Source organism: Gossypium raimondii, chromosome 5 (genome assembly GCF_025698545.1).
Source record: "Gossypium raimondii isolate GPD5lz chromosome 5, ASM2569854v1, whole genome shotgun sequence".
NCBI lineage: Eukaryota > Viridiplantae > Streptophyta > Magnoliopsida > Malvales > Malvaceae > Gossypium > Gossypium raimondii.
The window spans coordinates 35,446,020-35,472,695 of record NC_068569.1 but is presented as its reverse complement, the minus strand read 5'-3'; the positions used below and the strand labels follow the sequence as shown (position 1 = coordinate 35,472,695).

Sequence of the window (26,676 nt, the reverse complement as noted above, 5' to 3'; positions counted from 1 at the left end):
AATAACTCGGAGTTTACAGTTTGTATTTCTATAACACGAACCTTTTCAATTGTTGCATTTACGAACTGCGTTACATGTTAATAACATATAAGCTGAAAATGATATAACGAGCTAAATTAAATTCGATTTGAATTAGTTTTTGTGGTAAAGACTAAATTGAATAAATTTGAAAATATGATATATTGTTGTGATATATTATTTTATATATTTCAGTAGAAAAAAAAACTACTAGTAGGTCAATAAATTTTTTTTCAAGCCCACTAATTAGGGCTTTGAAAACCTTCCACACTCTTCTCATTTCCAAACGGCTGAGCACTGAAGAAGAAAAAGTAGCACAGATCGGCAACGTAACAGTGAAACTCGGGGGAAATGGCGTTGGCGTTCGACGAGTACGGTAGGCCATTCATTATACTTAAAGAACAAGAGCAGAAAACGAGGCTGAGCGGGCTCGAAGCTCAAAAAGCCAACATTTCCGCAGGCAGAGCGGTCTCTCGGATCCTCCGAACCTCTCTAGGACCCAAAGGCATGGATAAGATGCTCCAAAGCCCCGACGGCGATGTCACCATCAGTTAAAATCCTTTCCACCTTTTTCTCCCTTTTTCTAATGTCTTACTTTATCATGAAGTTTCTAGTCACTTGATTAAGGTTTTTAAAAGATGATCTTTTTTTGGTTTTGGATCTGTTTGAAATGATCTTTGAAATCAGAAGTTAGATAGTTTTAGCTTTTTTGAAGAGAAATGTAGGTTTTAATGCCACTTTTAGGACTTGCTTTATAGAACTTCACCAGTTTTTGAACGGTAAAATTTTGTTTAGGTAAAGTTACCATGGATACACTTATCTGAACTAGGATTTCAAGCTTAATGTTTCTGGACATACCTTCTTGAATTTTATGTTCTGAAGTAAATGTTAAACTTAAGGATGTTGGATTTGTTAGTGAAATCATACATAGATAATGTTCAAAGTTTCCTGATGTCTTCTTTTTGTTTTTGTTTGACATTGTCAGCAAACGATGGGGCAACAATATTGGAGCAGATGGATGTTGACAATCAAATTGCTAAGTTGATGGTTGAGCTGTCTCGGAGTCAGGATTATGAAATTGGGGACGGAACAACTGGTGTTGTTGTCATGGCTGGAGCACTACTAGAGCAGGCAGAGCGGCTATTGGAACGTGGGATTCATCCCATCCGTATTGCAGAGGGTTATGAAATGGCTTCTAGAATAGCTGTTGAGCATTTGGAGCGTATAGCCCAGAAGTTTGATTTTGGACCAACAAATATAGAGCCTTTGGTTCAAACATGCATGACCACTCTATCCTCAAAAATGTAAGTTTTGTAGCTTCTATTGATGTACTTTACATTTTTTTTTTGGCCTTAGCAATGATCAGATCACAATAATACATGACTAGAAATGTAATTGCTGTGACTATAACAGGATTATACTAGCTTCTTATGTTGTGCTAGCTAAAATTTTTGCTTGCATTTTTCTCTTCTTAAAGAGAGAATTATGACCAGTTTCTTCAAGATGTTTTTTTTAATTTTTTGTTTGAAGGTTAATTCATATGTATATGTCATCTATCCTACTTGTTTGCTACAGTGATATCCTATCCCCATCATGTGGATTTGCCACATTAGATTAGATGATCATGTTGCTATCAGTATCATTTTATCTAAAATTAATTGTCTTTATATATTTCTTCTCATATAGTCTGGAATTGAATAAGGACTTTGCTTAAGATGCTGCTTTGATCAGTAAGAGGTGCCATAAGCTTCTCTGTTGGACACTGTGATTGTGGCTGTAAAACATATGAAAGGTGATAGTATCAATGTGGTGAGAACACTGCATCTAAATGTTAGTTAAATTTCATCACCTTAACTTGCAAATATACTGGTTAATCTTGACCATCTTTTGGCTACATCATCCTCATATGATATGTTCCTGAATTGTCTTCAAATCAAATCTCAATGCTGACTTTTTGTGATGTTTGTAAAACAAAAATAGTCAGGGTTGTTTTAGCTATGACTAGGGTCTTTATGGTGGAGCATTGAACTATCTAGATATGGTGGCACATGGATCAATTTAAATAGTTCTTGCTGTCAGCTAGCAATTCCCAAACTTGTTTGTATTGAGAAGTGAGATTCCTAATATTGGGAATCAAGAAAAAATTCGGAGTGATTTTTTTGTGAATCCAGTGCTAGACTGATGTATTATATATATATCTTTTTATTGCAAATGTGTAACCATTTTTTGTTGTTTTATAGTGTGAACCGATGCAAGCGTGCTTTGGCTGAAATTTCTGTTAAAGCAGTTCTTTCTGTTGCTGATCTAGAGAGGAAAGATGTCAATTTAGATCTGATTAAGGTTGAGGGAAAAGTTGGAGGAAAATTGGAAGACACTGAGCTAATATATGGAATTACTGTTGATAAAGACATGAGTCATCCTCAGATGCCAAAGCAAATTGAAGATGCAAAAATTGCCATATTAACTTGTCCATTTGAGCCACCTAAGCCAAAGACTAAACATAAAGTAGACATTGATACGGTGGAAAAGTTTCAGACTCTACGTCAGCAAGAACAAAAGTATTTTGATGACATGGTTCAGAAATGCAAGGTATGGCTGCGGATTGGAGTTCTGAGGAATGTCCTTTCAAGTTGATCTTTTGCTTTCCTTTTTGCTTTAGATTATCCTCTATGGGGAGGGGGTGGATTACTTATAGTGGTCACCTTAGTAATTTTGGGATAGAGATAGACATCTTGTTCTCATTGTAATGTTGTTTCAGGATGTTGGTGCTACATTGGTTATATGTCAATGGGGATTTGATGATGAGGCAAATCATTTATTAATGCACCAGAACTTGCCTGCCGTCAGATGGGTAGGTGGTGTGGAATTGGAATTGATAGCAATAGCTACAGGTATGTTTCTGTTTAGTTTATCCTTCATTTGACGTCATGCTAACAAAATTCTTGATAGATAAATATTTAGAATACGCAACCTTAATCAGCAATGAGCAGTCTAATTATATTTTCTCTGTAGGTGGAAGGATTGTGCCTAGGTTCCAGGAGTTGACCCCAGAAAAGTTGGGAAGGGTATGCTATGCTCCATTTTTTCCTTGTCTATATCACTTTGCTTAGAAGTGTGTGCTAGATTAATTCCTCTCTTAGGATGTTTTTTTTCGTGCATTAGGTAGAGGACAACTGGTGAGAGCTCACGCGAGATGATTAGACTGTTAACAACTTTTAGTTTAAGCAAGCACCAGAGCATGGCTCATTTGGACTAACAATTCATGCATGTTTGAAGTTTCAATATTTTATGATCTCAGGCTGATCCCCCCAGCATATCATCACATCTGTATCTTATAAAATCACTTATTTGTTATTTCATTGTATTTTCTCAGGCTGGTTTGGTCAGAGAGAAGTCTTTTGGCACTACAAAAGATAAAATGTTATACATTGAGCACTGTGCGAATTCAAGGGCTGTAACCATATTTATTCGTGGAGGTAGATTCTTTCCCTTTGTTCTATTTGGTTGCAATTGATTTGTGGTTTATTACATTATGTTCAATTGATAATATTGTCAATTTTTATTTGATCATTAAAATGAAGCTGTTGACAACATGAGGGTTTCAAGACCTTGTGATTTGATTTTGTATCTTGAATTGGCTTAAGCCCACACACTTGGTCTACTCGGTGAATTACTTGTGTTTCTTATTCCTAAATTCTTATTGTAATAAAATATGCTTCCTAGTCTCAGTGGTAGAGGCCCTTTGCCATCTTTATTGGAGACAGTTTTGGAGCAAGGCTGTTTTTACCTGCTAACCTTAAAACTGGATAATCAAATAGGAAAATGACTTGGTTGAAGAGTAATTTAAGGCTACACCCACATGACACTTGGACAATTCTGAGACATTTCTTGCTTCCATTTAGTAGAATGCCATGTTGAGATGCTTGGACGTCTTTTTCCTGTTCAATGCTGAATTGATTGGGCATTTATGTAAGTTTATTGTAGAGAGATAGAAGTAACAAAGGGATCAATATAGCAAAGAGTTATGCACTAAGCTAAATTGTGATTGATTCGGCATATGTATATGTTTATATATCCCATAGATTGTTTTCATTTGTGTTTGATGATGCATTAGGAAACAAGATGATGATAGAGGAGACAAAGCGCAGTATCCATGATGCACTTTGTGTGGCCAGGAATCTAATTCGCAACAATTTTATCGTCTATGGTGGTGGTGCAGCTGAGATTTCTTGCTCAATTGCTGTTGAGGCAGCAGCAGATAAATATCCAGGAGTTGAGCAGGTAAAATGTGGCACATGAATCATCTTAATAGTTTACTTTCCTTTTGTTTTTCATTGTAGTAATTATATTTTATATCATTTTTCTTTTATCTGCAGTATGCAATCCGAGCATTCGCGGATGCTTTAGATGCTGTCCCCGTGGCTCTGGCCGAAAATAGTGGGCTCCAACCCATTGAGACGCTATCAGCAGTGAAATCTCAACAAATTAAGGTAACTACTTAGTAGTTCAATGATGGCTTTGATCTTGTATAATCTTCACCTCCATGAAGTATCTTCATTAATTTTGAATTTACATTTGATGTCTAGGAGAATAATCCTCACTTTGGAATCGACTGCAATGATGTTGGGACTAATGATATGTGCGAGCAAAATGTCTTCGAAACGCTGATTGGGAAGCAGCAGCAGATCTTGCTTGCAACACAAGTTGTTAAGATGATTTTGAAGATTGATGATGTCATTTCCCCATCTGACTACTGAGCTTCACGGTCAGCTGGAGGTTAGCCTAATTTGATGGTTTTGTATTTTCTTGGAACCATGTATTCACTTTAGACTTTGGAGAGAGCATGTTTTGCTTCTAATTTTTGAACTGCCAGTTCCTTGGTTAGAATTATCACACTCTTATTGTTAAAGGTGGTTGCTTGTTCCCTTTTTGAGTCACTGGAATTACCTACGGATCATTGGTACTAGTTCTTCCCCTGTATGTAAAAATGCTGGACAAGAAAAAACTGCAATTTAATGTGCAATTTTAATTTTGGTTGTTTCTCTCTAACATATCCGTCTTCGTAGTAGTTATAACATGTATAAGCTTTTCAAAGTTCTATAAGTTTTTCCAATGTACCATTCTCCAAAACGTGTCAAATATGGATATTTTAGAGAAAAAGAAGCCTTTATAACATAAAACATTAACTATTAACAATAAGTGCCTAAACCACCATTTTCTTAGGAAAATGACTATTAATTCATGCCCAAATGCATTGGCCGTAGGTCCTAGACGTGGGTGTTTTAAAGACAATGCAGAGTCTGTAGATCATAATTTCATGTGATTGCCAGATATGAGTGTGATTAGGTTTGTCTCTCTATATTTTTTGATGTATTTAGAAGTTTTACGACATGAGTTTGGTTAGATTTCCCCATGTATTTAAAAGTTTAGGTCATATTCTTATACTCTATTGAACACGAGTGTTGGATATGAATTCCTAGTCTTTTGCAATCTACTAAAACAGTTTAAGATATGTGAATTTAAGAATGCAACTTAACACAAATAAGTAATCAACGAACCTAAACAGATATTTGAACAATTAACAACTTGAAGGCCATTGTGATAAACCATTTTCTTAGGAAATCAAACTTGTAACACTGCTTATCGGCCCTTGCTAACCTAACTGAAAGCTTCAAATCCTTCTGTTTGTATCTATTTACAACACATTGAAAATCTAGACATCCAATGCAATTTTGTGATATGATCTAAGATATTGGAGGGGAATTCATTAGAGATCAATATCAACTCGCTCAGGGTTTACCCTTTCTGTCTGATTGTTCATTAGCTCTACGCCTAGCTGACCTTTATCTCCTGCCCCAAATGCATAAAGCTTCCCTGATTCAGTGAGTGCAAATGTATGGGCATTCCAGTGTATTGAGTTTGTTAGGCTAATTTGTACCACCTTTTCTTTCACTTGCTTCAATGACTTCACCAGTTCTGGGCTCAACACATTAGCATGTCTGTTTCCCTGCCACATTAGCATTAAACCAAAATGATCATGGTTACTAGATGCACTTTAAGAATAAAAAATCTTTCTGACTAATTCTCCAGACCAGACACAGCTATGCTGAAATTTTCCAAGTTTTTTCATATATATTTGGAGGATCATATCTCCTCATCTGTGTCCAAAATATATGCAGAACACGTGTACTTTAGAGAACATTAAGAGTCCATGTAACATAGGGCATAATTTTCTTTTCAAATATTATTACAAAACAGTGAAACACTAAGTTAGAATGGAATGGAAGTTCAAACCTGTCCTTCAGCTGCAGTGTTATGTCCTAAGCTGGCAGATTCCCCACAACCAAAAGAATATACATCACCATCTTCAGATAGCACAAAGGTTGTGTAGTCCCCTGTAGCAACATGAACTGCTTTGACCTTGATTAATGCTTCTACCACCTTTGGAACTGATTCACACTCTTCGTTTCCGTGTCCTAAGCACCCGTAACGTCCCCAACCCCATGTGCAAACCCTTCCATCCCGAGCCACAACAGCTGCATGCCAAGCACCAGTAGCAACCACCATTGGCTGAAGGTTCAAAAGCCGAAACTGTTCAATTAGTCGAGGGTGCTTTTCATCCATTCTTGAGCCATGTCCAAGCTTTCCTCCCAAGCCACACCCAACAGAGTACACTGACCTAATAGTTCAAAAAATAAGGGCACACTGGTTAGTAATTGCTCATATAACATTCAAATGATTGAATAATGGCATGTGCCTATTCTATATTGCTCTGAATTCAACTTTTCATTTTTCTTGAAGTATATGTGTCTGACCCTCATGTTCAACACATATCCAGATATGGGTATGGAACATGACACTCCAAAACCCTTGAAAGATGTGTTAGTACTTCAAAAAAAGCACCTGCATCAAACACGCCAATACTTGAAACTTACCCAAGTGCAATTAACATTTTGCCTATACATTAAACAAGAAGATGGATGGTCTCTGAGTTTCTAGAAAACTTCAAAGATTTGTGATGGTAAATCATCAAACCTTTCTGTGAGCTAATTAAGGTATGAGAGTGTTGCTAAGAAAGAATAAAGAAATAGAAAAAACTATGCTTCTGTCCGTTATGTCACTCTGACTCTCACCTGTCTGACACATATCTTACTCATGTTTGGACATACTCAAATCCAGGTTCAGCACAGTTACAAGTTGATTTTTTAGATTATGATAAGAACAGTTTGCAGTACCTGCTAAAAAAAAATAGAGTTTAGGAACCCTATAAAACGGTAATTGGATACTAACATGCCACTTGGTTGACAAGCTAGGCAGAGAAGATAGCAGTAACCAGCTGCAATTTGCACAATTGGTACGTCCTCTAGTGCCCCCAAAAGAGGCTGAGGCTCCACGTCATTTTGCTCAGTTTGGTGACCAAGCTTCCTGTCTTTGCCCCAAGAAAATGTGTAAACTCTGCCTTCTCTCGACAATACAGCTGTGAAAAAGTTTCCAATTGCAGTCTGCACCACAAATATGTCTCTCAAAGATTCAATGAGTTGTGGAGTTGCAACTAGTTTAGTTCCTTGAACTCCAAATTCTGCTTCACCAAATGAATCCTTTCCAAAGGCATACACTCGCCCAGCATCACTAACTAGCATTGTTCGGCCAGCTCCAGCTGCTGCTTGGATAATCCGAATGCCTTGCAGAGATCTACAACATAATGGAGTTCCATTAACTCTTTGCATTTACGCTCACAGTTCCAAGCATACACAGTGATTAAGATATTGGCAACCTTATCTGCTGAGGCTGCCATTCTTCTTCCATAGTACCATGCCCTAACTGTCCTGAGGTATTAGATCCGAAAGAGTAAACTACTCCAGTTGATGTCACAGCAATGCTATGAGCAGGTCCTGCAATTGCCTGTGATTTCTCCCTCCTGCAACATGCTTCCCCAGCCAGCAAAAACCTGAGGGCTAATTTCCACGATCCCCCACATTTTCGCTTCAAATTTTGACATTCTTCATCAGTCATTGGCTTAAATATAGCTCTTTTCTGGCATATGTCAAGAGCAGCAAGCTCTGATATTGACAATTCATAATCGGGGGTGAAGTTTGCTGGTCTCCTAAAGAAGGAACATGTTGCCTAGCAACACCGTATTTACAAAATTAAATCAGCCAGCATTATCAATTCTCACATTTAAAAAAGCTTCACTTTCAACTTGCCTCTAGTTTAGCAAGATCACGAGGGTCCAAATTGCATGCAGTAAGGACATGAAGAACAATGGAAGGATTCGCAGCTAAGGGGAATTCTCCAGGAGATGAGTCCCCGAAGCAATGACGAACTTGTCGTGGAAATGTTGGTATGGAAGCAGCAGCTATAGCAGTACCCGATTGATCAGGTATGTTATGGTATTGTATAGTCGGAGTTCCGCTTGTTGTGGCATCCATGGGCACTGCCCAGGTCTTGCACTGCCCCCCAAACTTGACAATGAGATAATCTAAATTGCTGAAAGAAATTATGAAAAATGGGGTTAACAATCAACCTAAAAATAACCCTAAAATGATCCAAATTATTTCCTAAACACCAACACTTTCAAGTTGTTAGTTCAATTTACAAATGCCAAGAACATCTACCTTAAATAATGGATTGATTCAGCTAACTTCAAGTCTCAAACCTACAAATAGGACAATCAAAACAGATTCTCATTAAAAAAAAAAACAACTCCTTAAATCACAAGAGAAATAAAAAGAACAATTTACACCACAAACCATATGATCATAAAACTCATGTAGCCACTCTTAAAAGAAGGCATTCAAATGATTCAGGTTCGGGTCCAAATCCGAACATTTGCAATCTGTTCCCTTACTCAAACTACGGCCTATGTTTCCGTAGTCCGATCATCCAATGGTTGATCTAAGCCAACTAAAACCAACAAGGTTGGATGATCCAATATGTATAAAGTTTGAATACAGAGTTTAAGACGGTTCATTCAAGTCGCATTCATATGGGATGGAGTTTGAATCTCGGCATTCGACCCCTCCTTGTTTACAAACTATATGCTTGATGTGTCCGATCATCTTCATTGATCAAAACTAATAAAAAGAAACCAGGTTAGAAGGTCCAAAATGGCTGAGCACAAAGGCATTCAGAACAACAAGGACAGTGGCAGAAAACCCCTAGAGATGATCCAAAAACAGCAGTTCTAAATCATGGAATTTGAGGATGAATCAATGAAAGAAGAGAACAACGCTAGTCCTCCATGAAAAGAATATTCCAAACTTAAATGAAAACCCAGAACACAAGCAAAGAATTCCCCAGAAATGACTAAAAAGTTTGGTCGGATTGTCAAAAATAAAGCAAAATCAACATCCACCGTTCCAAAAACACAAACAAACAGGGGATTTAACAAAAAATCTCGTCTTTTTTCTCAACAAGTAATCCACTCACTGAAAAACCCAGATCATCAGAAACATAACATAATCAAAATTAAGCTTAAATAGGAAAAAAAAACAAAAAAGAATCCTAAGAACAGAAAAGAATTACATATTTAGATAATATGATCATTAGTTCACCATTATAGATCAAGGCGGAAAATAACATAGAGATTGAAGATTACATGTTAGAAAGATCCGTGATTCCCCAATTTCCATCTGCATCTGTCGATAATTGAAGATAATAAAAACACCAAAACCAGTAAAACTCAGATCAAATTGTAAAACAAAAACAAAGAAGTGAGTATATGTATATATCATAAAAGTCCATATATGCTCTGTTTTATACTTCAAGAAATGGATTGTGAATGGGATTTTTTAGAGCCGAAAAATAATAAATCTTTTCCAAAAGAAATAGAAATTTTATTTATTTTTCTTTTTTGGAGCGATGAGATGTCCTACATCCCCATTGATTTATACTTGCTTGAGACTACTTTTACATGTCAACTTCCGCTAAGCTATGGGTAATTCATTTATTTTATTTATTCCTATCAAATATGATAGTCGATAAGAATTGTCTAATTGTTCCATAATTCAAGTACTTTAATGCAGCGAGTACACTTGAATTTTTTATATACTATTTATCGTAAAATCTTAATTTAAGTTAAAACTTGAAATTCGATTACGAATAGTTAATTTTAAAATCAAACATATAAATATTTTATTAAATAAACAAGTTTATATTATTATAATTAGAACTATGATTTAATCTCTTTACCATAAATCAAATATTTTATTAAATTATAATACCTAAAATAAGATTGAATGTCCATGACTTAATAATATAAGATTGTATGGTGGTAATGTTTTATAATAATCATGCAGCTTATACATTACATTTGATATTATTAAATTATAATACCTAAATTAGTTTAATATATTATAATAAAATCTAATTAAATTTTTTTCATTATATTAAGTTCAAAATGTGAGTAAATATAACAAGGTAATATTAGAGAATAAATTTCTGTCAATTTTAATTTTTAATGAGTTTACATGTGAATTATTTAAAAGAATAACGTTATCATATTTCATTTTATTAATTATTTTGAATTAGTGATTTTAAAAATATATTTGATAATTTAATTGTATGTTATTTCTTTGATGATGATATTATTAAAATATATAATTCTTTACTTAAAAGTTATATAAAGTTTTACTTTATAATTATGAACACTATAATTATCTTCTAATACCAATTATTGATTTTGATTTTATATATCATTTACCATTTTATCCTTAATATTATTTAATAAACAATTTATTACTAAATTTACCTCTATATTATTAATTAGTTACAAAATGATATTTCTTATCATTATGCTATGCATTATATATTAGGGTAAAGTAAGCGGTAACCTTAAAATATGATCGTTTCTATTTTGATCATTCTAAATTTCTTTTATTAATTTAATCAGTTATAAAAATGGTTTAAAATAATAATTCAAAACGTTATTTCATTAATAGATTGTTGACCAAAACTACCACATACATATTCTATTGTAAAAATTACAAAATGAAAATTTATTCTTTTAGTCCCTTTAAAAATCACAAAATTTTAGATTCATAACCAATGAACCACCGACGTCCAGGTCATTGTCCTTGCAAATCTATAAGAGCTCCGGCCATTGATTTCTCATCATCATCATCACCAGCTGAAGGAGTCACCGCCGCCATCAACACCTTAAACAAAAAATTCAATTAAGAAAAATAGTAATGACATTTTTGTTTAGTGCAAAGTAATCAATGTATCATAAATTTATACCTCCAAACCATCTATTTCGTTTCGAGTCAATGGAGCCTTCAACATGTTCTGAATCAGCCCGTCCGGAAAAGGCATTTGCCTCTATGCCAGCTGTGGAGTTGGCCACAATCAGCGAAGCATGATTACAACACCGTTCCAGTTTCTTACTCTTGCTTCATGTAAGAGAGAGCAAGCGAATATGACGATGAGAATCGAGGTTCATCGACGATGCCTCGACGAGAAGTGCGTGTGATTTCACGAAATTCCTGCAATGCAGAGCCAGATAGAGTTGGGGAGAGCTAGGGGACTACATGGCAGTGGTAGAAGCCATCACCAAAAAAGAAATGGAGAATGAAGAAGGGAGGTAAAAGGGTCGAATAGAGTTATCTAGTTGATAAAAAAGAAGTGAGGATGGATGCTTCATATTCAGTGTGTCGCTCTTTTATTGTTTTTATTGAGTTGCAAAATTCGATGTTTGAGCTCCTCCTTCGGTGACGGCAACTCCTCTGGCCAATGACGATGAGAAATCGACGACTGGAGCTCTTTGTAGAATTGTAGGGACGATGGCCTGGACGTCGGTGGTTGGTTGGTTATGAATTTGGATCAAAAGATTAATTTAATTTTTAAAGGTATTAAAAGAGCAATTTTCATTTTGTAATTTTTTTAATAGAATATCATGGATATTTGGTGAAAAAAATAATGTTAATGTAAGTCCAGTTTAGCAATAGATAACGATTGAGTGACTATTTTGAACAATTTTTAACTGTACAGATTAAATTGATAAAAAAATAGAATGACCAAAATAAAAAGACCATATTTTAGTGTGACTAGTATGGTAGTTTACCATATATATTATTTATTTGTAATTATTTATCTTTAAAATTATTAATATGTTTTCAATCACTTACAAAATATTTTAAAATATTAATTATAATTTTATTTAATTAAAATTTCAACAACTAAAAAGTCATAATTTGAAAATTAATTATTAGTGAAAGTTTTAATTAAAATATCTAACTTGATGAATTATAAATATTATGATATGTATCCAATAATTTATTTCTGTACTATCAATTATGTTAAATAAAAATATTTTTGTTAATTATTATTAACCATTTATTAATATTTATGAACCATAATACTATCAAGTACAAAACTTTCAACAAGTTAGCGGAGGAATGAGTTAGATATATGTGATTATGGCTCAAATTGTTTATAATTAAGTTCCACCATTTTGTCTATTAATTATAAACTCATTTAGTCACGAAGTCATTCCACTATAGTATCATGACTGAGTTCTCCCTAATGATATGCCATTACGAAAGCATTTCGATCAGTACTCGTCTAATGACCTTGTCATAAGTGTATTACCCTTATAGGATATCTTTAATCTCTTTGGGATAAATCCGCTCTTCCAATATTATCCTATTTTATCTCATGGTAACCATTACATCTTCATTCATGAAATTCAATTACTATCAAATAGTAATCAAGTCATTCATCACAAAGACGAACGACCAGTAACCACATTTACTTTTCATCAACCATATAGTATCAATGAGAGGTTATCATTTATTCATGCCTCGGGCTATGAATTCCATTGTTGTGAATGACACTACCTGCTACAGAAGTTGTATACCCAACACACCAACTTTTGGTTCCTTGTCTATTCGAACTCAGGCTTTTACTTACATCAAAGTATACGAGTCATGCATACATAGTTCGTCATCCACTCAGGATTTAAGTTTGCCACACTTTGAACGTTATAAGTGAATAAATCCATAAATAGATTCAGGATATATTCTTCTTAGGTTTAGTCCGATGTATTGTTAATCCAGTCATTCACATCTGTCTCTATCTTTTGGGAGTCATCTGCTCCGATACCAAAGATAATGCATCTCCCCAAATTGACTTGATAAATGACATATTAGTCTTGCAACCGTTTGATCATTTTCAATTAGACTTAGAATATGTTTAGGTTTGTCTACTAATATAAGTTATATTTTCATATTACGATCCAACCACGTACCGCTTAATATTAGCTTAAACATTAGACAACCAATGAGCCAACATTTGCTTCTATTTTGCTTTGCATGCAAAAACCACAAGAAGAAATTATAAAATTATATTAATGTAATCCATGAATTATTTTATTGGCCAATTTGTTTGAAAAAATTACAAGTTTATAAATGAATTTACTACACATAGGGCACTAGATCCAAAAGTCTCCCATTTGTCCTAATGAAGTAGATGAGTCATATTTCACATTCTCATGCTCTTCATGTGTTTATCAAAACTCCTAACTAGTAGAGTCTTGGTAAATAGGTCCACAAGGTTGTCCTCATATGCGAATTTGACTACATCCATGATTCCATTTGCGATAGCCTTCCTTATGATATGATATCTTTTATCAATATGTTTCATCCTCTTGTGGTTTATGGCTCCCTTGGTGTTAGCTATTGTCGCACTATTGTCACAATACAGTATGATAGAATTTTCCATAACAAGAACAACTTCAAGATCCATAAGGAACTTACGAAGCCATATTGCTTCTTTTGTAACCTTAGAAGCAACCGAATTTTCAACCTCTATAGTGGGAGTCAACAGTACAACTTTTCTTTACACTTCTCCACACAATGGACTCGTCGCCTAGGACAAAAAATACAGCTAGATGTTGATTTCCTCAAATCGGGGCACATTTAGAAGTTAAAACTAGTATATTCGATAAAAGTAAGGTCTCTTCCAGACTACACAAGCATATAATACCTCATTCTCCACAAATACTTGAGTATATGCTTAACTTCTTACCAATGTCTTGGCCCTGGATTCGTTTGATATTGATTCACCAACCCCACTATGAAACAAATATCTGGATGTGTGCATAACATGACATACATGGGACTTTCTACTGTAGAAGCATAAGGAAACATTCTCATGTTTTCTCTTGGTCTTGGATTTGCTTGATATCGACTCACCAACCCTACTACGAAACATATATCTGGGCGTGTGCATAACATAGCACACATGAGGCTTCCTATTGCAGAAGCATAAGAAGCCTTTCTGATCACCTCCGGACATGCTAACGCCTAGAGTGTGAATATTGCAGTAAAATATATATTAATGAAGCGGTATCTACAAGTATACAAGTTCGATTGTAATATAGTTACAACGGATTAGGTGAGTACTCCAAGGATCATACCCAAGGGAGACGAGAGCTAGGTTAACTTTAACTTGAACATTGAAAGATCTAATTAGTACTTTAATTTAGTTATAGTACGAAAGTAAAGTGAAAAGGAGTTTTTTAGGGTTTTTATAATAATAAGAATAAAATAATATAAAGAACTAAAAATCGAAAGATTGAAGTATAAGAATAATCAAATTTGATTATGGGTGATTAGCTCATTTCGGTAATCCTCATCAACTGTCGCTTCAGGTTCCTCGTCAATGAACTAGGGCTATGCCAACAGGATTTTTTGATCTTCTATGTAACCCCATAAACCCGACCTAGACGTTATGGTCGAATCTCGAAGATCACATTAGCCATATTGATGACACAAAATCATTTAGCTATTTTCTCTTAAAACTTGTCGTTGCTAAAAACGTCCTTGTTAAGAAAATTGAATTTTGTTTGAAATTGTTTATCTTTAGAAAACTCAAGTTTTGATTTTTTTCAGAAAGTGTCATACTTCAATTAAAAAATAATAGCGGATAATTTGCATATCTAAAACTCGTTTGTCTTTTTCAAAACGTAGATTTAATGTATATCTCATAAAATATCAATTTTGTAAGCAGATGGTGTTGAGTTTCAAAAACAAAGTATTGAACTTTGAAAACACCCTTGTTGGGCATTGTTTGATTTAATTATGAAAAATCCACCATAAATTGTCAATTTCACAATCTTTTAAGTGATAATTTTGAAACTCAAATCATGCAGAAAAATCCAAAATCCAAAATCCAAAATCCAAAATCCAAATAATCCAAAGTCCAAAAGAAAATCCCAGGCAAAAGTCCACAGTAATAAAATCATATCCTCAAAATATTGAGTACCAAAATAATATATTTTTCTGACAATGACCGAGAGCACCTTCGTAAGCTGAGCCCGTCCTAACCTCAATTATTATTTGAAAAGTTAAAATTAAAAAGGGGTGAGTTTTAAAAGCCCAATGTGAGATCAACACAAATATAATCATACACATATCAAAATGTCAATCTCATCATATCAATCATCATAATAATCACAAGTTCTAATACTGATACTTATGCATGAACATGTCGATGCATACTTTAAAAACAATGCACATTTTATAAAGTTTCCTACCCATCTCTGCTACACACCAATATCAAGTTCCCAAAACTTGTCCATTCGATAACACACCATTTAGGGACAAGCCACCACATAGATACCGATAAACGGTCACAAAATACATCATGGACAAGCCACCATATAATTGTCGATAACAGCCACATAATTGCAGTTAAACTGCCACATAGCTTCCTCCTTTCACAATCCCATCCCATGCATGTGATATGACCATTTTAACACATATGTTTCACTTTTCACATTTTCCACATATTCAGGCTCCTAACTCATATTTCTCGATTTTTACACATATGTATGTATCATGCTCACATTTTCACATATCACATAGTTTTCACTTTAGCATGATTTAATATACATATTTATATTAAATCTGTAACACCACTAATCCGTCTCCATCGCCGAGGTAGGGTTACGGAGCATTACCGTACAATAAAAAATATTTAAACATGTTAACATTCAATAATTTAAATCATATCATACTCATTCATACACATGTATACGGTCCCTAAATCGAGCCCTTGAGGCTTTCAAAATAGCTTAATAGCAAGTTGGGACTAGTTTGAAACAATTTGGAAAGTTTAGGAAAAAGTTACAAAACAAGGGTCACACAATCGTGTGGCCAGGCTGTGTGCCTCACACGACAGAGACACACGCCCGTGTCTCAGGCCGTGTAACCTTCGAACTAGGGACACACGGCTGTGTCCCAGCCCATGTCCTCACCCGTGTAACTCTCTAAGTAGCGTCGCATGACTATGTCACACGCTCGTGTGTCAGGCCGTGTACTTTTTGAAGTTGCCCCACACGCCCGTGTACTAGACTGTGTGCTAGGCTGTGTAACTCACTGACTTGCATGCAAAGGAACTCTCAGATTTAGCCCTTTTCAATTAATTAACTATCTAAACATTAAAATTTCTTAACGAAACTTTAATATAACGCTCCGTAGATATTAATAAAATATTTACAGTTCAGTTCATAGAAACGAAGTCTCAACACCTCATTTTCTAAAACCACTTGACTTTAAGTCCATACCACTTGAACCTAATTATTCATTCAAATAACATAAATTGCTAATTCAAAATTTATTTTAATACCATATTTGACTCGTAAATATTAAAAAATAATATTTACGAACTGACTGATCGAATTTGTGGCCCCTAAAGCACTATTTTTGACACCACTAAAAAATGGGTTGTTATAAAACATGGATCTTAACATATACATACATATACCACATGTTTAGATCATCACATATCAATCTAGCCATAAATCACATAACATAGAGTTGAGATCAATATTACATACATCACATATCACATGTCACAAATCATGGATTTTCACAACACTTAATAGTTTAGGACACTTGGATTCCTCTTTGATTGAGTCTTCCAACTCCACTAGAGTACTTAATGTACTCAAAAATTAATTAATTTAATAACATTTTATTAAATTAAATAACATTATATTTCACTTAAACCAAGAGTTAGATCCCACATCTTAAACCGTAGATCCGATTGCCACAATCCTATTAGAGGAGATTTCACTTGGATCTAAGCCGGTAGATGAATCTATCGCATCAAACGCATATTTTAATTATATCTATCAGATTTTATTTTTAACGGTTAAAGTTTTTAATCGTTTGAAATAGTTCTCACCATCACTTACCTTTAAATTGAGACTTGAATTAGTTGTCTTTGTTATCACACTAAGGATCTCTTTGATCAAAGTCGTTTGGTCCTTCAATTTGATACAAAATCACATTAGTACTTATGTTAAACTAATAATAAAATAACTTGATGATATTACCACCCTATACCATTCGGCCAAACCATGGTATTTCTAAAATGAAGAGTTTTACGAATTGAACAACCTTACTTACACTTGATCTAATATGAGATGATCGTAGGATCGAGATTGGAATGAGAATGATGTTTGAGTGATCTAGAAATAAATAATCAAATAAGTGAAAGAAAAATATGATTTTTAGTCACTAAGTAATCGACAAAGGAAAGAGGAAGCAAAAAGGAAAAATTTGGTCACCGGCGGCGGCGGTGGTCCAACTTTAGAGGAGCGGTGATTCAACGATTGTGAGAAAATATTAAAAGGAGGTTTCATTCACTATAATTGGAAGAAAGGAGGAAAGAGAAAAAGAATAGAAAATAAATGGAGGAGGAGGAGACCTGTGGTGGTTCGCAGTGGTGGTCACGATGGCTTAAGGTAGGGGAAGGGAGGAGGAGTGAAAAAGGGTGGCGTTTATGGTGGTTAGGAGGTCTTTAATGGTGGTGGAAGGCTCGGCTGTGGTTGTTGGAGAACAAAAGTTAAAAGGAGGTGGTGGTGGTTTTATTTTGATTTGAGAGAAAAAGAAGATGAAGAATAAAGAAAAAAAATAGAGATTAGGGTGAAAATGAGGGTGGTGGATGGCACAAAGGGTGTGTGCAGGTTGGTCAACCATGACTAGGTTCATTGTATCAAAATCTTATGGCAAGAGAGGAGGTTTTAGCAAGGGAGTGAAGCAAGGAGTGAAAAGGGGGATGTGTTACACAACATAAGGCAAGTTTGACTTGCTTTAAGAGGAAAGGAATCCTCCACATAAGGCAATAAGGGGGTGGACGGTTGGCACCTATTGTGCACATTGAAATTGTGCCAAAAATAGAAAAATAAAATAAGAGAGCAAGGGGATTCAAAATAGGGACCTCAAAGATAGGTAAGGAGCTTCCTACCACTAAGCCACAACACTTACCTTGTTCTCAAACTTGCATAAATAAAAAGAGAAAAATATGAGATGAAATTTGCTAAGGGTTTGGAACAAATTTGCACCAAATAGAAATTACCGAGAGCAAAGGGATTCCAACTCAGATCATCATGGAGAACTCCACCACTACTCAATCACTATAATTGATATTTATTTATTATTAAATGAGAAAAAAAGATTATCTAAATAAAAAATTCAGTCGTGACCACTCTCAGTTTATTAACCCAATTTCCACTAACCTAGTCTTTGGGATGTGATATTCCATTTGAATAATGAGTCGACAAGAATTACTTATATTCTGACATCATAATCTAGATCGGTTTTGGGTGAAGGTGTTCACGAATGGGAAATATCAATTTTGGGTGAATTCCCACCTTGATGACTTTCCAAGGTTGTCAAGCCTAGGGTTTGTTTTACGTTCTTCCTTTCCCAAAGAGTTGATCCCTTGGGTAATCCTGCAAAATAGTTAACAAATAATACATCCACTCACTAATCCCCCATAGAGGGATTAGTTTCTCATGGTCACCATAGACAATATAGAATCGAGATAAAGAGAAAACATATTAAAAAATTGACAATATAGAGTTTATGAAAGACCCTAATTGTATTAAGATTGATCGCGAATCCACAAGGTTTGATTGTCTCCATAATTCAAATCTCTCAATAGAACAAGAACGAATTAAAATAAATCTAACCTAAGAAAAGAGAAAACTAAACTAAAATTAAAAAACACTAATTCTAAGCTAAGTGAATAGAGGTCCTTTTTATGTGACAAAGGAGCCTATTTATAGATTTTAGGTGGTCGTCGTCCTTAAACCTAGGTTAGCTGATGTTATCAAGCTTTAAGTTTGATTGTGCGAATTAAAATGCCCTCTGGCTCGTGTTTTATTTTGTCCAGAGTTGATGTCGCGACACACTAGGACCTGTGTCATGACATAGCAATCAGTGTACTCCTCTTGGGATATCTTCAGAGGTATGTTGTGACACCTTTAGGTTGTGTTACAACATCGAAGGCAGTTTCGTGATTTCTCTATTCTACTTCCTATGTTGCGACATCGATCCTTCCGTGTTACGACATAATGATCGGTATCCGTTGAATATGCCTTCTAATGGTCTCCTCCTGTAACAACCTTAACTCATCTCCGTTGCCGAATTAGGGTTACAGAGCACTACCATACACCCGAAAACATTTAAACATTTTAACATTCAATAATTTAAATCATATCATAGATCATTCATACACATGCATACTTTCCCTAAATCGAGCTCTCGAGGCCTTAAAAATAGCTTAGGAGCAAATCAGGACTAATTTGAAACAATTTAGAAAGTTTAGGAAAAAGTTACAAAATTTGTGAAATAGGGGTCACATAGCCGTGTGCCTCACACGGCTGAGAGACATGCCCGTGTCTCAAGCCATGTAACTATCAAACTAGGGACACACGACCATGTCCCAGTCTGTGTCCTCACCCGTGTAACTCTCTCTGAGTAGGGTCACACGCTCGTGTCACACGCCCATGTGCCAGGCCATGTAACTCACTGACTTGGAACCTTAAGAAATTCTCAGATGACACACGACCATGTCGCTAGTCCGTGTGCTTCACACAACTATGTCACACGCTCGTGTACCAAGCCGTGTGAACCCAAACTTTACCTAAATCAAGGCATTTCAAAACCATTTCATGCATAACTATATAAACCATTTGTACACACAATCAAGGGGTTCAAACACCATTCAAACTTGCATAAACATACCATTTCAAACATCCTAATTTACCTAACCAATATGCCATTTAAAGGCACCACAAACAATACCTGAACATAACATGCCAACATAAGTCAACATTACCTTAGCTTAATTCATTACCAAAACATACCTCAAATTGTCTATTCTCAACCATTACAAGCCTACCAAAAGACCATACCTTTCAATAACTAAAAATAGTTAAGAAGACTTTACTTAACAAGCATTACAAGTCCATCATATAACATAAAGTTCAAAGACACAAGCATAATAAAAAAACCATTAATACTACCATGAGCCATCAATACAATACACCTATATATGATAATAGTGCCATTTCCATATATGATAACCTAGCTCATATATATGAACTTAAGCATGTCTTAAGTAATCATTTTCAAGTCATTATCAACATGCCAAGATAACCTTAAAAATAAGCACATCAAAGTAATGAAAATCACATAACTTGGTAAGGCATCAAAATGTACCAAACCAACCTAGCTTTCCAAAACTTATACATGCCAAAACACTATTAACACACACCATAATACCATTACAAAACACCCTATACATGCCATTATAAACCTTAGCCAAATTACTCAAAAACTATCGAATTGCCACTAGATAGTGTGATAGATCTCCGATGAACTTCCAACCAATCGAGCTTCCGATAATCTGTAAAGCAAAGGAAAATAACTACGTAAGCAATGAATGCTTAGTAATCTCATAATCAATAAATCATACAAATAATTTGATTATCCAAATAAAATACAAATAGTCTTTTCTGCAATTGTTTAATAAAATGTCCATTCATGCATAAAAGTATTTATGTTACATAAGAATTTTCGGCTTGTAATGTTCTGAGGCTTAGGACAAGTACAAAATTCAAAAAAAAAAATAGTAAGCATAAAAAAGGGTTACAAACACGGAAATAGTTTGGCGCATCGTATCAATCCCTATTCTTCCCCCTTAGTGACCTTTACCCGCTTACTGCCATATTTCTCCTTCTCTCACCTTCCTTGTTTCTCCACGTAGGAAATCATAGTATAACATAGTAACTATGACTAGCTTACGAGTTTTTGTGCACTAATGAACTAGTGTTTCCCACGCCTGTGACTTTATCACTTTTCTCTTTTTCAATGCATCTCCCTTGTGAATGCTTTTTCATTGTTTCAAGACTCTTTCTGCTCGTACTACTTTTCTCTTTTTCAACGCATCTCACTTATGAATTCTTTTTGAAATTTTCTTTTGTTTTGCAGTTTCAAGCTAACATGTATTTCCCATATCACACTAATCTTTCCTATTTCACTCTTTTTTTACAAACTCTGCCTCGATGTATCTACTTAATCCTCAATACTATGGCCAGACGTCTATAGCCGTGCAGTACAGGACCAAAGAAAAAAAAAATACAAATTAACATTTTTAGGCTCGGGGTTCGTAAAGAGGTTCATCAATAAGCGTTAACAGGCTCAAAATTTGGTACTAAAGGTTAATATTAATAGGTCACCTTTTTCGGCTCTCATTGTATTCCAAACAATGCCTTAGGTCATCCCTTAATATCTTAATATGCACAAATTTAATCTACCAAACAAACTAAAATTCAACAATTTATCATTCATACTAGTATGCTCGTTTCTATGTATTTTCAATATCATTTGGTACAGTTGATTGTTTAATGGCTATTTACAGTGTAACGTATAGAACTTGGTAGTCTAATAATAAAAAAGTTAAAATCACCTACCGTCATGCGAAATTTATTTGCAAACACAAGCCACCAATGTACATGCTCCTAACTAATCGCTTGTATTTTTACAAGCTCAAGCACACGAAAGACAAGAAAAATCAAAACTACAACCCATAAAAGGATAAGGAAAGAAGTTACCCAATTGATCGTGGTCGCTCCATTGCTAATGGTGGGTACTTCTTCCTTCGATTGTGTAATGCTTGAATTGTTGCGCCTTCTTTGTATTGGTTCCTACATAGAAAATTTGAACAATTTACAAAACAACTATAAGTTTTATATTTATTCTAATTCTAGAATAAATATAAATCATCCTTAAAGAGATTTAATACAATCCATTAAAAAAATATTTAATTTATCAAAAAAATACAAACCCCTAATAAAAACACATTTGATTTTCCTAAATTCATCTACTCCTGAAAATAAGAATTTGATTAACTGAATTCTAAATATTAGTCATCATCTTCTTTAAATCATCTTTTTCTCCTTCCCTCTTTTTTGTTTTGTTTACAGAAGAATAAATTGCTTGAATATGTCATCACCGAGTAGTTTCCTTGGGGGATTCATGGTTTTATCCATTCGTTCGATAAGAACTGCTGCTCGTTTACACAATGCTATGATTTAATGAGGGAAAAATATTCCTTTCCTTAAATTCCTTGCGCAATTAACCATATTCTTGTATATCCATGTATCAATACATATTTGTTTCTTTTGAAGGATCCCATATGTTATGATAGCTTGAATAAGGCTAATCTCGGACATCTCTACTATGGGCCATATTCTCAAACAAACAAACTTCATCCACATCTTGGCTTTTGGTATCATCAACTTTTGTCGAATGTTTTTGGTATTGCGGTTTCTGTCTGATATGTCCTCATCTCTTTCCTTTCTGTTAAAAATCTTAATATTTCCTCAGTATCTATAGTTTTGAATTCTTTCAGATCAGTTTTATAAAGATAATCGCAATAATAATATGGCGCATCATAAAATTGACAAATACTCATCTTAATTATCAGAACATTAAGCCTTCTAACCTTCACAAAAAACGCATTTCAGAGAATGGTTTGGTTGCCTCCCTTTGTTTTAATATTAGAAAAAATTCGTGCACCATTGGAATTATTGTAGGCTCTTCGAATGGAATTTTTTTTTTGTCCATTCTTTTTTGATTGCATTCTTCCATATTCCTTTGCAATTTCTCATTAGAGGATCGAATCCCTGTTCTTTAATAAAGGTATACGGTTGTAGTTGTTGCAAGTATTTATCCATGTCACCTTCTTGGAACTCAACAGCTGGGCTTGAAGTGCTCACACTTAAGCTGGCCATTTGATAATCTATTTTTCCTGAAATTCCCTCCACAATCTATTATGTTTGTAATTTGATTTTAGTGATAAAAAGGAGGATTAGTGTGACCTATTTATAGATTAGAAGGAAATAATAAATTATTTAAGAGTTATAATTTATTTATACTATGTAAGAAGTTAAAGAATAAGAATCCTAATATAATTAAACTACAAAAACATCAACAGTTAGTACTAATTTAGAAAATAGACTTACGCAGTGGTGTCGTGACACCCCTTAGTGGTGTTACAACATTGAGAGCAGGTTCTATGATCTGAATATTTTTCGTGGTCGCAACATTCAAGAGCAGTGTCGCGACATGTAGGCCAGGTTCCCCTATATTGTGTGGAATCAACACTTTGATATCTTATTAATTATCGCTCCTTTCGTTTGTTGATTTCCTCTTTACTCCTAGTGAATCCCATAGCGGTTACAAAGCAAGTTTTGTTCATTAACTATTGTGTTGATTATTCCTCCAAAATAGTGTTTTACCCTTTGGCCATTTACCAAAAAAAGTTGTCCCCCCTTTTTGATCAAATCCATTGTTCCTTGAGGGGTTACTTGGGGTATGGTATACAGACCTGTCCATCTTGATTTTAGTTTGCCAGGGAATAATTTTAATCTTGAGTTGAACAATAAAACTTTCTGTCTAGGTAAAAATTAGCGCTTATTAATCTTTGCATCGTGTTGAAGTCTACTCTTCTCTATATACATTTTAGTATTTTTCATAAGCCATAAAACAAAATTCTTCCAATTCTTGGAGTTAAAAGAGTCTTCTTTCTTAGCTAACTCCAAATCTAGGCTTAACTCTTTGATCGCTTAATAAGCTTCCTTTTCCAATTCAATTGGTAAGTGGCAGTTCTTACCATAAAATAACTTATATGGAGACATACCTAGAGGAGTCTTATATGCTATTTTGTAAGCCCACAATGCATCGTCTAGCTTTGCTTCCTATTCCTTTCAACTTGGGTTTACTGTTTTCTCCAAAATTTTATTTCATGATTAGACACTTCTGCTTGCCCATTTACTTGTGGATGATAGGCCATTCTCATTCGATGTCTTATGCTGTATTTAGCCGGAGCTGCTTCAAACTACTTGCTGCAGAAATGCGATCATTCGTCACTGACCAACGCTCGTGGTGTACCAAACCTAACAAATATGTTCTTTCTCAGGAACCTCAGTACTGAGTTTGTATCATTGGTAGGTAAAGCAACTGCGTTAACCCATTTTGAAACATAATCAACGACTAGGAGAATTTACTGATTCTCGAAAGAACTTGGGAAAGGTCCCATGAAATCAATTTCCCAAACAGCGAATACTTCAACCTCAATTATCCCTGTTTACAGCATTTTGTCCTTCTTTGATATATTCCCAGTTCGCTGACATCTATTACACCCCAGTACAAATTCATTGGCATCTCTATTCATACTTGGTGAATAAATCCTAATTATAACACTTTCTGGGTTGTCCTTTTTCCACCGAAATGTCCTCTGCATGGAGATGTATGGCATCCTTGTAAAATGCCGTATGTTTCTTCCTCTACTACGTTTCTCCAGACCAATTGATCCGTGCATTATTGAAACACGTATTGTTCCTCCCAAACGTAATTTTTTGATTCGTGGGCTATCTTTTTTTTATGTTGTCAGGATTTCCGTGTAGGAAAGACCCCTCTTGCGATATAATTAACATAAGCTACATACCACGATGTTATATGTTTGTAAAACCTGGTTTGTCGGATGTCTACTCTAAAAAATTGCTCATCTGTGAAAGTCTCTTTAATTTTTTCAATATCTATTTTTTAATTATTCTCGATTTTAGATAAATGACCTGCAATTTGGTTTTCAGTCCCCTTCCTATCCATTATCCATAAATCAAAATCCTGAAGCAGTAAAACCCATCTCATTAACCTAACTTTTTTCTCTTTTTTCTTCATAACATATTTTAACGCAGAATGGTTAGTGTAGGCATATACTCTGTTAACCATTAAGTAAGGTCGAAATTTCTCACAAGCGAACACTACCACCAACATCTCTTTTTTAGTTGTAGTGTAGTTGCATTATGTCAGATATTTTGCTTGAATAGTGAATAGCCAAAAATATATTATTCCACTTTTGTCCTAAAAGTACACTTAGTTCATAGTCAATAGCATCACACATAATAATAAAAGATTCTAACCAGTTGGGGGTGATGATTATTGGAGCAGATATGAGTTTTTATTTTATTACCTCAAAGGCTTTGATGCAGCTTTGGTCAAATATGAAATGTGTCTCTTTCTGAAGGAGTTGATTCAGAGGCTTAGAGATGTGAGAAAAATCTTTTATAAACCTCCTGTAGAGTTTTGCATGTCTTAAAAAGTTTCGAACTCCTTTAACATTTGTGTGATTGGGAAGATTTTTTTTAACCTCAATTTTTTGCTTTATCTACTTCCATACCTTTACCTGATATCTGATGGCCTAATACCAATCCTTCTTTTACTATGAAATGACATTTTTCCTAATTTAGCATTAGGCTAGTCTCTTCGCATCTTTTTAGAACTTTTTTGAGATTTCCCAAACATTCTTGAAAAGAGTCTCCATATATCAAAAAGTCATCTATGAAGACATCTAATCCTTCTTCTACCATATCAGCAAAGATAGCGGTCATGCATCTCATAAAGGTTGCTGGAGCATTACATAAGCCAAAAAAACATTCTTTTAAAAGCATAAATACCAAAAGGGCATGTGAAAGTAGTTTTTTCTTGATCATCGGAGTGGATTGTGATTTGATGATACCCTAAGTAGCCATCTAGGAAACAATAATAATCTTTACCTGTTAAACGATCAAGCATTTGATCAATAAAGGGCAATGGAAAATGGTCTTTTTTTGTTGCATCGTTCAATTTCCAGTAGTCAATACTTACTCTCCAAAAAGTAACTGTTCTCATTGGAATTAACTCATTTTTATCATTCCCAACTAAAGTTGGACCTGCTTTCTTTGGCACGCACTGAGTAGGGCTAACCCATTCACTATTAGAAATGGCGTAAACAATACTTGCATCTAGCCATTTAAGCAATTCCTTCTTTACTACTTCCTTCATGGCTAGATTAAGTCTGCGCCGAGTATCAACTACAAACTTTTTCCCTCTTCTAATATGATTTTATTTAGACAAAACATGGGGTTAATTCCTATAATATAAGCAATTGTCCATCCTATTATTTTTTATGCATTTTTAAACACTTAGTAGAGCTTCTTCTTGGTTTACTTCTAAGCCTGTAGAAATAATCACTGGCAGAGTATTTTGTTCTCCCAGATAGCCATATTTTAAATGTGTGAGTAACAGCTTGAATTCTAATTCAGGAGGTTTAATGATAGATGACACCAATTTTATTGAGGTCAAAATGATTTGTTCCGGCTGCTCCTTACTCTGCCTCCACCAATCAAGTTGGGATGCCATGTGATTGTTTTCTTGCTCAACATTGTCCCATTCTTCTTCCATTTCATAATCATTAGATTATTTTATAATTAACTCCAACTGGTTACATTCTTGCTCTTTTCCATTTTTTTATATTCAT

At 34.7% G+C, this 26,676-nt stretch overlaps 2 protein-coding genes across 3 annotated transcripts; one reads left to right on the top strand and one right to left on the bottom strand.

Moving 5' to 3' along the window:
- Window positions 1-242: 242 nt before the first annotated feature.
- Window positions 243-5,067, top strand: LOC105765926 (T-complex protein 1 subunit epsilon). Its single transcript, XM_012585206.2, has 9 exons — window positions 243-568; window positions 1,004-1,322; window positions 2,259-2,607; window positions 2,777-2,909; window positions 3,031-3,083; window positions 3,392-3,494; window positions 4,133-4,299; window positions 4,395-4,508; window positions 4,605-5,067. The coding sequence occupies exons 1-9, from the start codon at window positions 370-372 to the stop codon at window positions 4,773-4,775; spliced, it is 1,608 nt and encodes a 535-aa protein (XP_012440660.1). The 5' UTR covers window positions 243-369; the 3' UTR covers window positions 4,776-5,067.
- A 497-nt stretch (window positions 5,068-5,564) lies between these two features.
- LOC105765927 (ultraviolet-B receptor UVR8) lies at window positions 5,565-9,910 on the bottom strand. 2 transcript variants are annotated; one of them, XM_052631613.1, is made up of 8 exons: window positions 9,617-9,910; window positions 8,769-9,092; window positions 8,634-8,674; window positions 8,223-8,505; window positions 7,793-8,142; window positions 7,309-7,710; window positions 6,313-6,697; window positions 5,565-6,025 (listed from the first exon to the last, which is right to left on the bottom strand). In XM_052631613.1, exons 4-8 carry the CDS (start codon window positions 8,445-8,447, stop codon window positions 5,786-5,788), a joined length of 1,602 nt encoding a protein of 533 aa, XP_052487573.1. In that variant the 5' UTR covers window positions 8,448-8,505; window positions 8,634-8,674; window positions 8,769-9,092; window positions 9,617-9,910; the 3' UTR covers window positions 5,565-5,785. The 2 variants fall into 2 exon arrangements, with proteins under 2 accessions (XP_052487573.1, XP_012440661.1); XM_012585207.2 differs by lacking the exon at window positions 8,769-9,092.
- Window positions 9,911-26,676: the final 16,766 nt, after the last annotated feature.

Excerpts from the sequence above, each read along its gene's own strand:
- LOC105765926 (XM_012585206.2), top strand. The coding sequence starts at position 370 with ATGGCGTTGGCGTTCGACGAGTACGGTAGGCCATTCATTATACTTAAA. Across the intron at positions 2,608-2,776 it reads ACATGGTTCAGAAATGCAAG|GATGTTGGTGCTACATTGGT; the intron begins GTATGGCTGCGG and ends ATGTTGTTTCAG. Across the intron at positions 3,495-4,132 it reads AACCATATTTATTCGTGGAG|GAAACAAGATGATGATAGAG; the intron begins GTAGATTCTTTC and ends ATGATGCATTAG.
- LOC105765927 (XM_052631613.1), bottom strand. The coding sequence starts at position 8,447 with ATGGATGCCACAACAAGCGGAACTCCGACTATACAATACCATAACATA. Across the intron at positions 8,143-8,222 it reads GTGATCTTGCTAAACTAGAG|GCAACATGTTCCTTCTTTAG; the intron begins GCAAGTTGAAAG and ends CGGTGTTGCTAG. Across the intron at positions 6,026-6,312 it reads ACACTGCAGCTGAAGGACAG|GGAAACAGACATGCTAATGT; the intron begins GTTTGAACTTCC and ends CTAATGTGGCAG.